At 43.3% G+C, this 15,225-nt stretch overlaps 1 protein-coding gene across 7 annotated transcripts in view; it reads left to right on the top strand.

Moving 5' to 3' along the window:
- The first annotated feature begins 46 nt into the window (after nt 1–46).
- LOC144115332 (uncharacterized) overlaps nt 47–15,225 on the top strand; it is a 22,089-nt gene continuing 6,910 nt past the window's right edge. The window contains exons 1-10 of one of the 7 annotated variants that reach the window (XM_077649673.1): nt 47–286; nt 621–666; nt 851–871; nt 989–1,008; nt 1,455–1,488; nt 8,493–8,659; nt 8,747–8,808; nt 11,111–11,128; nt 11,199–11,294; nt 12,040–12,175. In XM_077649673.1, coding sequence (XP_077505799.1) covers nt 213–286; nt 621–666; nt 851–871; nt 989–1,008; nt 1,455–1,488; nt 8,493–8,659; nt 8,747–8,808; nt 11,111–11,128; nt 11,199–11,294; nt 12,040–12,175 — 674 coding nt within the window. In that variant the 5' untranslated portion in view covers nt 47–212. Of the gene's footprint in view, nt 287–620; nt 667–850; nt 872–985; nt 1,009–1,454; nt 1,489–4,456; nt 4,638–8,492; nt 8,660–8,746; nt 8,809–11,110; nt 11,129–11,198; nt 11,295–12,039; nt 12,176–15,225 lie in introns of all 7 variants that reach the window. The other 6 variants (XM_077649669.1, XM_077649672.1, XM_077649668.1 and 3 more) reach the window with 6 other exon arrangements.

Genomic DNA, 15,225 nt, shown 5'->3' with positions numbered 1-15,225 from the left:
CACATCTGTTATTTGAACGGAAGCCAGCTACAGGAAGCTGCAAATACTCCATTGGCGCTTGCGGGAAAGCCGCCAGTCGGGGGTGTTGAGTTGCCGTGGTGGGTTTGTCTATGCGCCTGGAGATAATGCTTCAGCTGATTTTACCTGTGGTTTGCTGTTCACATCTATTTATATTTGAACGTTATGGTGGTTGTTGCAAGAAGGGGAGTTAGATGATCATCTGTAATTGCAGAGGAATGGGCTCTTGTCTCAGCTATTGCTGCAAAGAGCAAAGCAAGCGAGCTAGGTAAGAGAAAATATGTGCTAACCGCTTGCCAGCTATTTTATTATTACTCGTACATGTTTTATTGTCTGTTCTTGTCTGTCCGGCGTAGTATAACAAAATGAATAGTGATTCGTTTTGCAATGCGAACCAGGAATGAGCAACGACTACTTTGTCCATATGATCGCCAGTGTCGATCAGTTTCTCTTGCATTGTGTTGCCGCGCGGAAGCAACTTGATCTTTCGGTGTATCCCGTAGTGGTATCTTCGCTAGGCACAAAGCTAGTTTTCTTGACAAAAAGCTTGCCTGATGTGTTGCATTACTGTTTTAGTGATTACCGGCTTTTTATCCCACTAGGCATGTCAAACCTGCCGGTTACTTCGATTCGTCGAGTCTCATCGAAGTAAGTAATATTTTGTTGCTGCAGCGGACACTTGCAGTTGCGCTTCATAGGCTGCATCTTTTGACCTAAAGTTTGTGCTACTTTGTTAGTTTATAACGCACGAGTCTGGCGCCTTTTAGCTGCGTTGTCGCCAGGTCGCCGATCTCATGCGCCGCGAATTTTCGGTTTTCCTTTCTCTTTTCAGTTTGAAACTCTCATTGACGAGGTAAGATGTGCTCCGTCATCATTTTGCTTAACTTACGGATGTTTCTTATTTGCACGTGAAGCAGAGAGCAGCGATGTATAGAATGCCTTTAACCTGCATTTGTTTATATTCCAGCAGTCGTCTAGTGAGCCTAAAAGGTGAGCACATCAGTGTTTTTATCATTAAACATATAACGTTCGTGTCATGAAACCCACTACTCAGTTTAGCTGTAAAAATGGACTATTAAAGAATGCGTTGAGTAGCTAGTCTATGTCGTTGTGTGTCTTTTTTAGCAGGTCAACAGCTCACTGAAATTGCACTCTTGCAACAAGTTGGTGTATTCTTTCTGTGCCTAGTGTTCCTTTCCAGTTGTATGGTGATGAGGTACCGTTATTCTGAAATTGGCTCTTTAAGTGAGCGTACCTGTGCAGTTGCAAAGGTTTTTTTTTTCTGTTTTTTCATTGGCGTGTTGCCTTAAGCGGTTCGACAGTGTCATTCCTTTGCGGTCACTTTTTGGTGCTGCTGGGCCGCTTTATGTTCCCTTGTTGTGGCTTCCGCAGCTCATGTCTGATGCAGTTTCTACCTTCTCTCTTCTTTCTGTCAGTATATCATCATGGCTAAACTTTAAAAAGGGCAAGGTATGTTGCGCTACATCCTTTTGGGCTTTGCTCTCGACATTCTGCATGTTTGCGTTACTGCACTTGCACTTATTTATTTCTTTTGTGTGGCCTTTGCAGCATGAGTGTGCTTGCTGATCTCCTTTCAGGACATGGTGAATGAAACATACGCTTCGCTTATTCTTTATTTTCTTTTGCTCATACGTAGATACCTTCTGGGACTGTTTGGGCACACTTTTATGGGCAATTTTCATTGAATAAGCTATCAGTGAAATACCTTTTTACTGCAGATATTCTACAGGGTTATCAGTGCATCCTGCTTTCTCCTTGACAGCTTTTTTGCATATGCTTGCTTTCCTGTGTGACTATTTGTTAGAGCACCTTTAAGGCATGACAATGTTTAGCTAATGGTATCATAGTTTACCCGATTATATATATATTTATATATGTGCGTGTGTGTGCGTGAGTGAGTGAGTGCACGCGCGCATGTCGTGCAAAGGATTGACTGTCTGGCATCTACTGCTTGTCGCTTGCCCAATGGGGACTTCGCCTTCTAGAAAACAAAATGATCATTTTGGCAATCAGTGTCTCACACCACCCTGTCACGTCTCCTTTTGTTCCCCTTATAAAAAAGGATGGATCTCTTTTGCAGACATTTTGTGGTTGCTTGTGGAGGAGTGTACATTATAGACAGCCAAAAACTACCTTTTATACTTGTAGAATGAATGTCAATAGCATGTTTAGTTACCTGGTGCACAATTAAAATATGTGTTGTTCTGTTGTAGCAGTCGAGCTCATTGCTGCATGCTGTTGTACTACCATTGACTCCAGGATGTTTCTTCCTAATCATCTTTTGACCACAAGTGAAAACTATTGTTACAACCAGCTTTGGCTTTTCAAATCTGAATTGATAGCTGTCATTTGTAGGAACGAAATATATCCGATGTGTTCCATGCAACATGAACCAGTCTTTTAGAAAATATTGGTCATTTTCAAGAATAGAAGTTCAGAATAATTTTGGCACTTACTGGCACACTTGGAATTGTTTTTTATTTACTTAGTAATTAATTAAGCATCAATTTTTAGCTGTTGAAAATTTCTGAAAAATTCCTGTTGAAATGTTGCTTAGCACCACAAAAAACACCAGTGCCACCTTTTTTGCTATGAAATCTTGGATATTTTAATGGCAGTAATGGTATGATTTTGTAATGTTTGTTATTTAGAACTAAAAAAAAAAAAACAAGACAGTCTCAACAGTCACTGTGAAAATCAAAGTGTGTGCTTGCTGAGTGCCTCCCTTGAAAAGCTCATTTGTGGTGGCACACTTCTACCCAGTTGTTGTCATGGTGTTGGATGTGGATACAGTTGCTGTCAATGAGTGCAGGCTGTCACTACCTCTAGATTAGATGGGAGTTGCAGCATGTCAACATTGCAACTTTTTAAATTAGTTTTTACATATCTCGATCAGTTCAAATGTTGTTTAAGCAAGCTTTACTGATTATTGGGGTTACAGTGCTTTCCTGGGTGCACTAGGTCGTAGCAAGAAATGCTATGGTTGAGTCTTATTCTTGCAGACTTCAACCTCACTGGCATTGAGAACTTCTTGAAACCAGTGCAGGTTGAGAAAGGTCAGTGCCCCTTGTGGCACTGAAGCCTGGAAAGATTTTAAAGGGACACTGAGAACAGACTGAAGTTAGCCTATACATTGTCACATTCTAATGGAAAACACTCTGCTTTCATTGGCAGCAGAGCTTTTATAAGCTAGGAAAGTGTAGAAAATGCAGTACAGTTGTTTTCACCACCGGCCCGTTTTTGCAAGACATTTGTGGCATGTCAAGACAGTTTCTACCGTGTGGATCTGCAAGTCTAGGCTACACCGCCGTTCCTTTCCGAATGGTGATCATGGAATATCTTTTCACTCTTGATGTCACAAGTTAGAATCGATGGGGGGAGGGGATTTCTAAAACCAATTTTCTCAGCAATAAGCGCATCATTTGCTGCTGGACAAACATCAGTATAGCCAGAGAATCGATTTTTACTGACAAGAAAAACTGCATGGAGCTGTCGTTAGTGTCTCTAATTTAGGCTCTTACAATGCAGTACAGAAGTGTCGGTTCTGAATGCACCTGGCATTGGGTTGATTATATTTGGGAGCTTTCTACCTCCTACTGTGTAATGTTGGTCATGCATTGTTTTTATTTATTGAGCCCTGCAGAATTTTGTCCTGTTGAAGAAAATTGCTGGTAATTTAAAGCTGTTCCAATATAACGTAACCATACAAAAGAAATTTTTTCCTTTTTGCTGTTCTCGGAAATATTAAAATTATTTAGTAGGTGCCTCATGCACTGCTGCAAAGAAAGGCTTTGGCAGTGAGGGGTGTTAGTAAACATATATGAGAATATAGCTGTCATGCTGTAGGCATGCTTGAGTATAAAGGCTCTCATGTCACGTAAAGGCTCTGCTATCCTTAGAAATGTTGGTTTTTGTGCTATTTTTTTTCTTTCTGTAGATAGCAACTTTTGTGGACTCTAGTTTTACCGTTTACATTCTGTTGGAGTCAGGTTTATAAAATTTTATTGCAGACCTTTGATGAAGTTTTGGTACAAAACTTATTGCACAATTGTTAATGGTTGAAAATTGAAAATTGGTTTTTGGGGAAAGGAAATGGCACAGTATCTGTCTCGCATATCGGCAGACACCTGAACCAACCCTGCCCGCTGTAAGGGAAGGAATAAGGGACTTAGAGAAGAAAGGGTTGCTGTAGTGGAAGGCTCCGGAATAATTTCATCCACCTGAGGATCTTTAACGTGCACTGATGTTAAAGATCCCCAAGTGGTCAAAATTATTCTGGAGCCCTCCACTACGGCACCTCATTCTTCTCTTTGTTCAAAAAACGTGACCATTTTTTGAGTTTCTGTAAATTTTACTTTGGTTTGTGTGCTTCACTTTGAGTTTTGTCTGATTTTGTTTCTCCTTTATTTCTGTTCAGTTTGCAAAGCCTTGAACTTCCTCTGACCGAGTGCCATGCACCATTTGAAACTTGGTGCAATTGCAAGTGCAGTGCACAGTTGCGGCTTTATCACTTGAACTTTGAGGAGCCGTCAACATCAGATGATGAGCTTATGACCCTGTCTGGCATCAGTGATGATGACGCCATCATTACTGAAAAGGTATCGCAAAGCTTTGGAGCTGTTTCCATTTGGGATTTTGGTTCAATGTAATACCGCAGCCTTAGCCAGCTTTACTGGGCAAAAGGATCTTTTTCAGTTTTCTTTTGAGTTCAGTGAGTTTCATGGAAACAGCCTCTCTGAGTGACAGCAAGGACAAAGTTTAGAATCGCTATCTGCTTCATTCAGTGGTTTATTTTCCTGCTCAGGGATCAATTCTGAGGGGGCATAGCAAACAGCATCTGAAAGTTCATTGCTAAAATGTGCTGTTCACACCTCATTTGCCATACAACGTGGTTTGACCTGCCAATCGTACCAACTGACATGCATTAATCACAGTGGAAAGCTACTTCTTCAGGGATACCTTTAAATAGACTGATTGAGGTGGAAGGTAATTTCTGCAAAAGGTTGGTGCTGGGGGCCATGGTGCAGCTACGAAGATATGGGATAGTTACATTGTCTGTCTGAGCGAGCGTTTTGTAAGTTTGTTGGTATAGTAGGCACCCTGTAATATGAACTTAAAGAAACTGTGAAAACTAATTTGGCTTGTCAAAAGTGCACCTGAGAAGGAAGTGCTCCTTTATCTCCTACATTAAAACGGTGAATGACATGGCCTTGCCTTGAGAAGGTGATGGTAAAAAGAGCATTTATTGAGCTTTTCACTACCTGGAGTAATGGCTTCATGAAATTTTTTTTTTTGTTTGGCCCTCTCTGTGATCATTTGCCACTGATCTGCAATCTGATGTGTTGCCACAAAAGCTGACATCATGCCTCGCTCACTGAGAAATATTTCGGTGCCTTCATGTTCCTTGAAAAGGTACACTAGAAAACTCGGGTAAGCATCGGCTGCATCGAGTGTAACTGGTGGAGGCTCCAGGATATTGGTCTCATTTGCATCACTGTCGCCAGAAGCTTGTGGAAGCACGTTAAGAAACTCTTAATTAGCATAACTTTAGTGTCATCCATATATTATATCAGTGCATCTTCAATGCTGACAGGGTGTCATGCCCATACAGATGTTACTGCTCAATGTAGAAGCCAGGCTAATCGCCTCCCAAGTCTCAGTTGTTACACTGGTCCTGCAGGGAGTAGTCAGGTAAAGCAAACACTGCACGGTAGAGAGAATTGGAAGTTGTAGCTTCATTCACTTGCTTTCAAGCACTCTTGTATGAGTGCAGATCTCTTAAGACATTGGTGGTAATCTCTTAGCCCTTTTTCATGCAAAACTGCATCCTTTGTAAAAGAGCTCAACAGTAGTGCCTTCTTTTTTTTAGGCTGTTCATCACTGCCTGGCTGGAGGTTCTTTACCTTGTTTGTGGGCGTGAACTCTAGGCAGAAGCTAGAATGTCTGGGGGCATGTCTTTGCCCGGAGCAGAAAAAGATAGTTTAGGAGAACTTCTTGTTGGGCTAGTTGGTGCATTGCTTTGAAGAACCACGTTGCGCATTGGAAACAGAGAAACACAGGAAAAGGCCAAGAAGACGAAAAGAGCGCTCTTTTCATCTTCTTGGCCTTTTCCTGTGTTTGTCTCTTTTGAATGCGCAACGTGGTTCTTCAAAGCAGAAAAAGAACCCTTCTTTTTAAAAAATTGACAGTTCGTGCCCCACAGCCACCATTCAAAAAAGTGACTGGGCCGTCCATGGCCATGTAGATATGGCTGGTAGCATTTTTACATTCCAGAAGCTGTGTGGCATTAACAACTTTAGTTTGTTGGTTTGTGTCATATGTTCTCCCATGAGAACACTGTAACCTAAATCATGTTGTTTTCCCCGTGTGCACCTGTCATGAGCAAATGTGGCATTTTCTGAAAAAGCCATTATTAAAGATGATGTTCTCGTTCACATTCGTTATATTGCCGCGGTCGTATTCCTCTTAGACGTCGTTCAGTTATGGGAGCGTCCAGTCACAGCAGGTCACCTTGTCGACAGTGACAGTCTTGTCAGCAACAGACAGAAAGACCAGCCCAGTGAATGTCTATGGCTGGAATGCCGGAGCCATATGCCAGTGTTTGAAAACGTGCCATTCGACTTCAGTAAAATTTTCTCAGCCTTGGCTTTTATGACAGCTTTGTTGACTTGTAGGCTTGCACTGTGACCTCTTTACATCTAATCTAGAACATCCTCCTGGTCTTCATGTGCAGTTTAATGTGTCTTTCACTATGGCACAAAATCGCGATCATTTAAATGTGGCTGTTATCAGTGTCATAATCTTTTATGACACTTTTAAGTGTATTGAGGCGATGGAAAGAAACGCGAACAGAGCAGAGTCTGGGCGGTCCGCTGTTCGCATTTCTTTTCATCACGCTTTTACTTCGATGGTAGAAAAAGGATGCTATTGTTGTCCGTGATACATTCTAGGACGACTCTTTCATCTTTTTCGTACCACCCAGGTAAAAGTGCGATCAAAAGAAATTCGAACAGCGGAGCGCGTAGTCACCGTGTTGTTCGCATTTCTTTCCACCGCAATAGTACTTTCTTTCAGTGCCAAACTTGCAAGCTATTTCAGTCTCATTCTAGCTTGCCAGCATGCATTTAGAATAGAACAATATTTCACCCTTTCTTAAAAGCTCATTTGACTTTCTATGGGTGCGCAGTAGACCAGACATAATTACAAAGTGGAACTGGTGGAGACCACACTATGTCATACTGGTGCAGCTTGTGGCAGCAGTGTGACACAAGCTCGCATGCATGTGTGCTTGCAGGAGATTGCGCAAGCTCACATGTCCATGTGCTTCTGGAACGCGGCTATTTTTTAATTTTTTTTCCACTGCTGCACGGAGAAGCCTTTCTTTGCTATCTTCTTTTTGCTTGTTGTCCGGCTCTGCACAGAGCACCACTGCATGGAGTTACTGGTGGCTGGAGGGCTGCTGCAGAAGTTTTATGTAACTGGAAAGAACATACAAATAATTATTATTTTGTTTTGTGTGTATTAAGGAAATTTTTTGTTTGTTTACACTGAATCTGTGAAACTGAATGTTCCCACAGTTTTGGGATGTGTGGGAATTCAGCTTAACCGAGGTTGTCGTGAGAGTTTACTATACTTAGATCTATCAGCTTAAGAATTAAAAGCCCATTAGTTGTATCTTGTGTGCAGTACACTTGCTAAGATAACTTCTGGTAGAATTAAGGCAACATTGAATTTCAGGTGACTCCAGGTACAGGCTAGTCTTTGGAAGGGATGGCACGCTTGAATAAGCCGCATTGAGACCATCAGTCAAGTTATAAAGAATCTAGAAGCCGCCACGGTGGCTGAGTGGTTATGGCGCCCGTCTACTGACTCTAAAGACGCGGGTTCGATCCTGGCCATGGCGGTCGCATTTTGATGGAGGCGGAACGCTAGAGGCCCGTGCATTGTGCGATGTCAGTGCACATTAAAGAACCCCAGCAGGTGGTCAAAATTTTTCGTAGCCCTCCACTACTGCATCCCTCATAGCTTGAGTCGCTTTGAGATGTTAAACCCCATAAACTATAAAGAATCTAAGATGTAACGAGCTCCTGTAGATCGCTTTCATAAATTACAAAAACCATTTGGTTTTGTAGACGCACCATGATCCACATAGGCACTGCATAATCAAGGCATTGAAGTATGCGTGATTTTGCTGAAGTGTCAGGACTTCACAGCAGCTATAGTCCTTCATGAGAGGTGTGAGAGAACACCAATAAGAAATAGTGTCAAGCTGACACTTCATAAGAAACATTAGTCAGCAGGGAGAGAGAGTTTTTTCAGGGGCAGTGCGGATAACAGGAAGAGGCTATTGATCTGCAGTGGGCATGGCTGGGCTGAGGATGATAATATTGATGGTTTGAGATCATGATAGTATTGATAATCTTGATTTGTGAATGTACCTTGCCCCCATGCAGCTGGCCTTTCACCAAGAGGATGCCTTGGAACTGGAAGAAGAGGCCAAGATGCAGCAGCCAGATTCTGTTGAGGTCCCTCCAGCTTCTGTGGGCCAAAGGGTTGTCATGCGTTCAAGGCTTTCCAAGGAGGACAACTGGACTGGGGCTGATCACAGTGCCTGGGCCCTGTGCGTTGATTCTACCTGAAGCTCTATCGGAAAGTTGGTTTGTCCAGCTGAAAAGCCAATGCTTTTTCTTTTCTTATGACACTGCAGTGCGGGAGAGGAGGAAATCCTGAATGTGACGAGACTTCAGTGTCAAGGACACCTACCCAGCTGTGAGTGCTGCTGTTGCCAATTCCTACGAATGGCTTTTGCCATACTTCTCATATTTAGTGCATTTGTTTCCTGGTCCGCAAACCTTTGGTCATGTTTGGACACTGTGAGAAAAAACATGTCAGCGAAGCCATCTGTGCACTTTAAGAACTGTCGGTATTGAATGCCTTGGATCCTAAGCGCATTAGAAGGGCCATGAAGACGAAAATTTTTCATTGGCATCCGTGTGATGCCTCCACCTTGCCAACCATGGCAGGTGGTGTTTAGGAGGATTTCCAACTTGAGGGGAGAAGAGGTAGGCGCCGGACGAAGAATAACTCGGCAAAAAATGAAAATGACTCTCACAGCAGCAGGCCTACATGCAGAATAGACAGCCTCCTGGCGAACTGTTTGTATAAAAATGAGGACTTGGGGAGCTGTTCTTTCTCACATTGCTCGGGAAGAGCAACCTAGGTCTCACAAGTTCCATTGGTGCCTGTGTTTGAAAGAGCCACCTGCCGGTGCAGTGGAGCATCACTTAACCGCTGTGCCAGTAATGGTCTGAGGACTCGCCGCAACTTATGAATGTGGCCCATTTTACGTAGTTGCATAGTCACAATTGGAATAGAATCATAACTAGAATAGATTGGGGAGTGTAATACAATGGACCCAGAATTGGAATAGATGGACAAGTGAAAGAAAAATGCATGCTATTGCATTTCCTCTGCATCAATCCACTTGATCACCACTAATATTTAACCTTCTCAATCGTTTGCAAAAATGCTAATAGACATGCATGCATCCTGAAAATGGTTAATGGCATTCTCATATTAAGGACTGGCTTGTATTCATTACTATCTTAAGGCAAAGCTCTGTCTTCTCTCATTCTGTGTAGAGGATTATATGACCTTTTCTTTTTCTACACTGGCACTGTTTTATCTTGAAGGGACAGTCTTCTGGCTTCTACTGGACTGGCTTCTGACTGTCCCTTCCAGTAGAAAATTCAGTCTATAATAACTTTGAGGAAGTTGCATATAATTCATACTCGTATATGCTGTAACCAGCTACCACGCCATGGCACTGCACCAGCACTTGACTTCTGTCATATTATGCAGCATGGTAGCTTTGGGAAAATTTGAGGAAATCAGAAGATTTCAAAATGCCAAAATGCTTTGCTGTTACCTACAGTTGAGTGAAAAACATGGGCAATCGTGGCTGAGTACCAGTGAGGGCTAACATCTTTCCTGTTTTATTGCTGCCTTGCACTCGTTGATTATAGACTAGGCCATGCTGTTTTCACGCAGTGGTTGTGGCCAACCCATATATCTGTTGTAAAAATAACAAAGCACATGTCTCTGCTTTTCAACTGCAGTACAGTAAAAGCTTGTTAAATCAAACTTCAAGGAACTGGAGAAAATGTTCGAATTATCGAATGAGCCCGAAAAAACTGGCAAGAACAACTTGCGTCGTGGTAAATTTGCTTGGGGAAAGACTGGGCAATAGTTGCCTGCTTTTGAGATGAGAACAACGGGACAATAACTAATGTTCACATTTCCATCAGTGGTTTGTTGCGGGCATATTGTTTGGAGCATCAAAGCAGAAATGCTCTATAATGGTAAGGGGCTCCTTCACTGCGAGACACGGTAGCAGTGGAGTTCCACCGCTACTCTGTCACACCCCTCTCAAGTGGCAGCTTTTCCTATGAGGAGACTTCACCACACAAACAGCAAATGGCATGTGATGAGCACGTAGTTTTGGTGCACAGGAAAAGCAGAAGGATCACGTAGGCAGAAGTGAGTGAAATGCTCAACGGCACCGAACCAGCGGGAATGAAAAGGGGAAAGAATAAACGAGTGATGCGCCAATCAGTATCCGAACGGCACTCAGCTGGGGTCGATTGGCTGGCTGATGCCGTCTGACATGAAGCTCAGAAAAGCGAAACCCAAACTATCCAGTCGGACTGTTCTTGGAGGGGAGGCCGACCATTTGTTGTCAGGTGCACTATTGTGGGCACAGAAGTACGCGAGCGACTCTACAGCATGGAATTCAGGCTTGAGTAGGGCTATTTGGGCGGCCACTTGCTACGTCAGTCATACCTGGACATGGCCCCCTTTCGGGAGTCTGTTCGAATTAGCAAGCATATGACGGCATAGACTTACATAAGCTTTGGCCGGGACTGCGCTGGAAGCTCAAATTATCCGGATTTCCGAGTTAACCGGGGTTGAATTAACAAGCTTTTACTGTATCCTGCTGCTTGGCATGAAGTTCACATATTGCAGCAGCATTGTTTGACTGGTTTCTCATTTTTCTTTTTCTGTTCAATAGTGCTTGCTGTTTTGTCTGGTAAGTACTGTTATACAGAAAAACTGGAAGTCAGTGATGTCAGGCTGTGACTTAGGTTTGCAAATCGCAGGCCCCCAGTTTCAAGCCAAGGCATGGGAGAAGGAACGAGAACGGCTAAACAGCAGCCCACATTCTTCACTTGACCTGGAGTGGGAGAATGAAGTCGGTAAGGGCATCCAAGGCTTAATAATGAATACTGTGTTTTATGTTGAGATTTTTTTGTGGTGATATTTACAAACCTGATTTGCAGTTTTTTTAAAGGGGGATGGGAGCATTTGCTTTTCCCATTGATTTGGTGAAGAATTGCCAGAACTAGTTTTGTTACGAAGCCCATGCAATGTTTAGCATGATTTGTGGCACTGTATTGGGTGGCTGCTTCATGCCATCAGCGTGGTCTGCTGGTTGTCATCAGCAGAAGTGCTAAATTTTGGATGTGTGCTGAGGTTGCAGTCGTTGTAGTGTGGCTTGTTGTGTGTGATAAGCAGCTGCTTCTGAAGCACTGAAGCATTGATACCAAAGCTTGACATGTGTTTTGTGATCATCGCCAACATATCACAGTGGGGCTGCATTCTTATTCTTCCACGTAGGCTAAATGGCAACTATGTGAACAGTGCATGTTGTGCGATTTCTCTTCTCACAAAATGTGGCAGATAGTGTGTAGGCAGTATTTGGCTTTATTGCAAGTCCCTGTGCAACCTTTGCCAGCCTAAGAAAATGTCATTGTATTAGAATTGTCACGAGTGGTAAGCCACTTATGTGACCATTTTAATATGCCTTGGCCTGTAGCACTTCCTTGTTTCAGTTGCCTAGTTATCAGCTGGTTTGTCTACTGTGGCTGAATTTGTAGCAGGGTGCTGATCAACTTCTTGCTTGCCTTCCGCATCTCTTCATTCTCTTTATGCCTGCCAAAGGGTTGACACCACCACAGCAGTGTGCATCGGCTGCAGATGATGACTTTGTGTATGTCCCGGGTGCAGACACATGCAGCAACCACTCAACTCCGCTCTCAAATGAAAATGACCTTGAATGGGACGGCGACCTCTCAAGGTATGTCACAACCTAGCTATAGGCTAGAAAAGCTACATGATGTGATTGTAAAAGGGGAAGTATATTCCGGATTATTTTCTCCAGGAAGTTAAGTTTCTCACCTACCAGTTCCTTTGTGCTGAACATGAAATAATGCTCATTGTACAGGCAGTAATGTCACATGACACAGAAGAACTTGGCTGTAGCACAGTTATACACTAAAACCTCGTCAATTCATAGTCACTGGGACCGCGAAAAATGTTCGAATTAACGTTTTTAAATCAATTGAGCACAGCAAAAAATGTGGGACCCAGGCAAAAAAATTTAATTGCTGGAATGCACTCCCTATATTGAACAAATTTTGCGATTACCATATACTGCCCCTTAAAAGTCTACCCCTCAACTCGTAGCCCCTGCTGGCAAAAAAAAAAAAAAGAAGACTCCAAATATGGGTTCACGCACACTCCCCCTCTCCTCCCTCCCCTCACATCATCCCGCCGCGGCTTGCCCGCAACTCAAAGCAATGAATGCTTAACAATGTGATCACAAGGACAGCAGTGTGAAGCCAATGGAGATAAGAGCAAAAAAACCGGCGCGTCATCCTGCCTTCCATACTCCCGTGCGGCCTGACTGACTGTAGTGGCAAACCGAACTACAAACAGTCCTGTAGTTTCGGATTCCGGTGCAATGCACACCTCGAAGATTATCGAAAGTTTGCTCTCATGCTACAGATCGTTCGTCCGAGGGAGCACCCGCTAGCCAGAACGAGCGAGGTAAACGACACACAATTCAAATTTTCTTTAGCGGAACCAATTTGCATATGAATTAACAACTTCTTTTTATTTCATTTCATTTCATTTATTTTTTCCTTAAAGGCCCGAAGGCATTACACAAGGGGGGAGCAAAATCAAGATCAAAACAGAGAAAGAATAAATGGATAAAAGAGAACAATAACAAAAAAAAACAGTATGTAACAGTTAAATGATCTTGTGACGCGTATACAATGCAAAGTGGAATGCATGGGATCGAAACAGGAAAAGAATTATATATGCAACATTCAATCAATACGAGAAAAATACAGCGCAAAAGGCATGACATAAAAAGAAAAGTAAAGATGCCTGGAGCCCCATGCATTCTGCCATTAACGGATGTCGGCACAGGGCACGTACTACCCGCCACGTCCAAAACTACCTCAGGCCCACCCCCCAAATGTCGCATGGTTGTTTTTCTGAAGAAAGGCCAACTTGCACGCAACGGTACTAAAGTAATCGGAGATGCCGGTAACCTAATCCTCTAACCCCCACACAACACAAAAAAAAAATAGCTGCACAGGCCAGCGTTGGGTGCAGTCAACCCATCCCGTAAGAAGGGTCAGTCGCGTTGCGGGACAATGCTGGGAGTATTGGGGCAGGGGCGCTTTGCATATCAAGCTTCGGCATCGTTCTGTGGCGCAGCTTCGCAGCTCCGAAGGGCTGTCACTTCACCGGTTTGCGTCAAAATCAGGAGCAGGGATACCCGCAGCACCCCAGATCTTCGAAATAACCGAGCTGGTGCAGTCTGTCACTTCAAATTATCCGGTCAATTTTACATTGGAAATTAAGACACCACAGAAATTCTCTGAATTAACAGAGTTTGAATTATCGAGGTTTTACTGTATTCTCATCATTTGAAGAATGCACACTGATTTAGGACATCTATTTATTGCCCATTAGAAAAAAATTTCACTTGGTAATGTAGCGAGTGATGCCACTCCATAGAGCATTTGTGAAGTTAGTTATCTGCTTTGGCGATAGTCAAGTTATAAACATTCCAGCAAGTTTTTGCAGGGAACATAGTTATTTCTAGCCGCCGCGGTGGCTATGGCGCTCGGCTCCCGGCCCAAAAGACGCGGGTTCGATCCCGGCCGCGGCGGTCGAATTTCGATGGAGGCAAAATTCTAGAGGCCCATGTGCTGTGCGATGTCAGTGCACGTTAAAGAACCCCAGGTGGTCGAAATTTCCGGAGCCCTTCACTACGGTGTCTCTCATAGCCTGAGTCGCTTTGGGACATTAAACCCCCATAAACCAAACCATAGTTATTTCTATTTATGTTTACTGTTAAATAATATGCCATAGAGTTTTGTTGAGTAAGTATCGGGAAATCTGGTGCTGTAGTTAATAAACTATCATGTAAATTATGGGGTTGCTGGCTATGCTTGTGATGACTTTTGTTTTTTTCTACCGACTGAGCTATTAGTTACAAGAATGTTTAACTTTGTTGTCATCTGTCACCACTCCACTGGGCGCACCACATTCTTCTTGTGACAAAGCACAGGGAAAAATCTTAGCACAGTATCCCACTTTGCTGTGTCTCCCATGCATGTGTATACCAATGACAGCAATGTTAACATACTGGCTACATGTTATGTAGGCAGTCACTATTGCTGCAAGATTCCTGAATGACAGCCCACCATTGTTAGCACATATAAGACCATGTAGCAATCCCCCCCCTTCACACACACACTTTGGGGTGGGGAGCCTAGCACAGCATTGCATGGCTTATAGTTTTGCTAGCTTGCAGCTAAACCAGCACAACAGACATATGGGCCAACACTGCACTTATAAATAAAGAATAGTGAAGATCTGTTTGTTGAAGCCTCGGTCATATTTATATTTGTAGAATGGCGGCCCTCATTGCAACAAGGTGTTGTGAGAGATTATATATATGTGTGTGTGTGTGTGTGTGTGTGTGTGTGTGTGTGTGTGTGTGTGTGTGTGTGTGTGTGTGTGTGTGTGTGTGTGTGTGTGTGTGTGTGTGTGTGTGTGTGTGTGTGTGTGTGTGTGTGTGTGTGTGTGTGTGTGTGTGTGTGTGTGTGTGTGTGTGTGTGTGTGTGTGTGTGTGTGTGTGTGTGTGTGTGTGTGTGTGTGTGTGTGTGTGTGTGTGTGTGTGTGTGTGTGTGTGTGTGTGTGTGTGTGTGTGTGTGTGTGTGTGTGTGTGTGTGTGTGTGTGTGTGTGTGTGTGTGTGTGTGTGTGTGTGTGTGTGTGTGTGTGTGTGTGTGTGTGTGTGTGTGTGTGTGTGTGTGTGTGTGTGT

Source organism: Amblyomma americanum, chromosome 1 (genome assembly GCF_052857255.1).
Source record: "Amblyomma americanum isolate KBUSLIRL-KWMA chromosome 1, ASM5285725v1, whole genome shotgun sequence".
NCBI lineage: Eukaryota > Metazoa > Arthropoda > Arachnida > Ixodida > Ixodidae > Amblyomma > Amblyomma americanum.
Note: the sequence above shows the minus strand (reverse complement) of the source record. Positions and strands in the feature narration are given on the sequence as shown.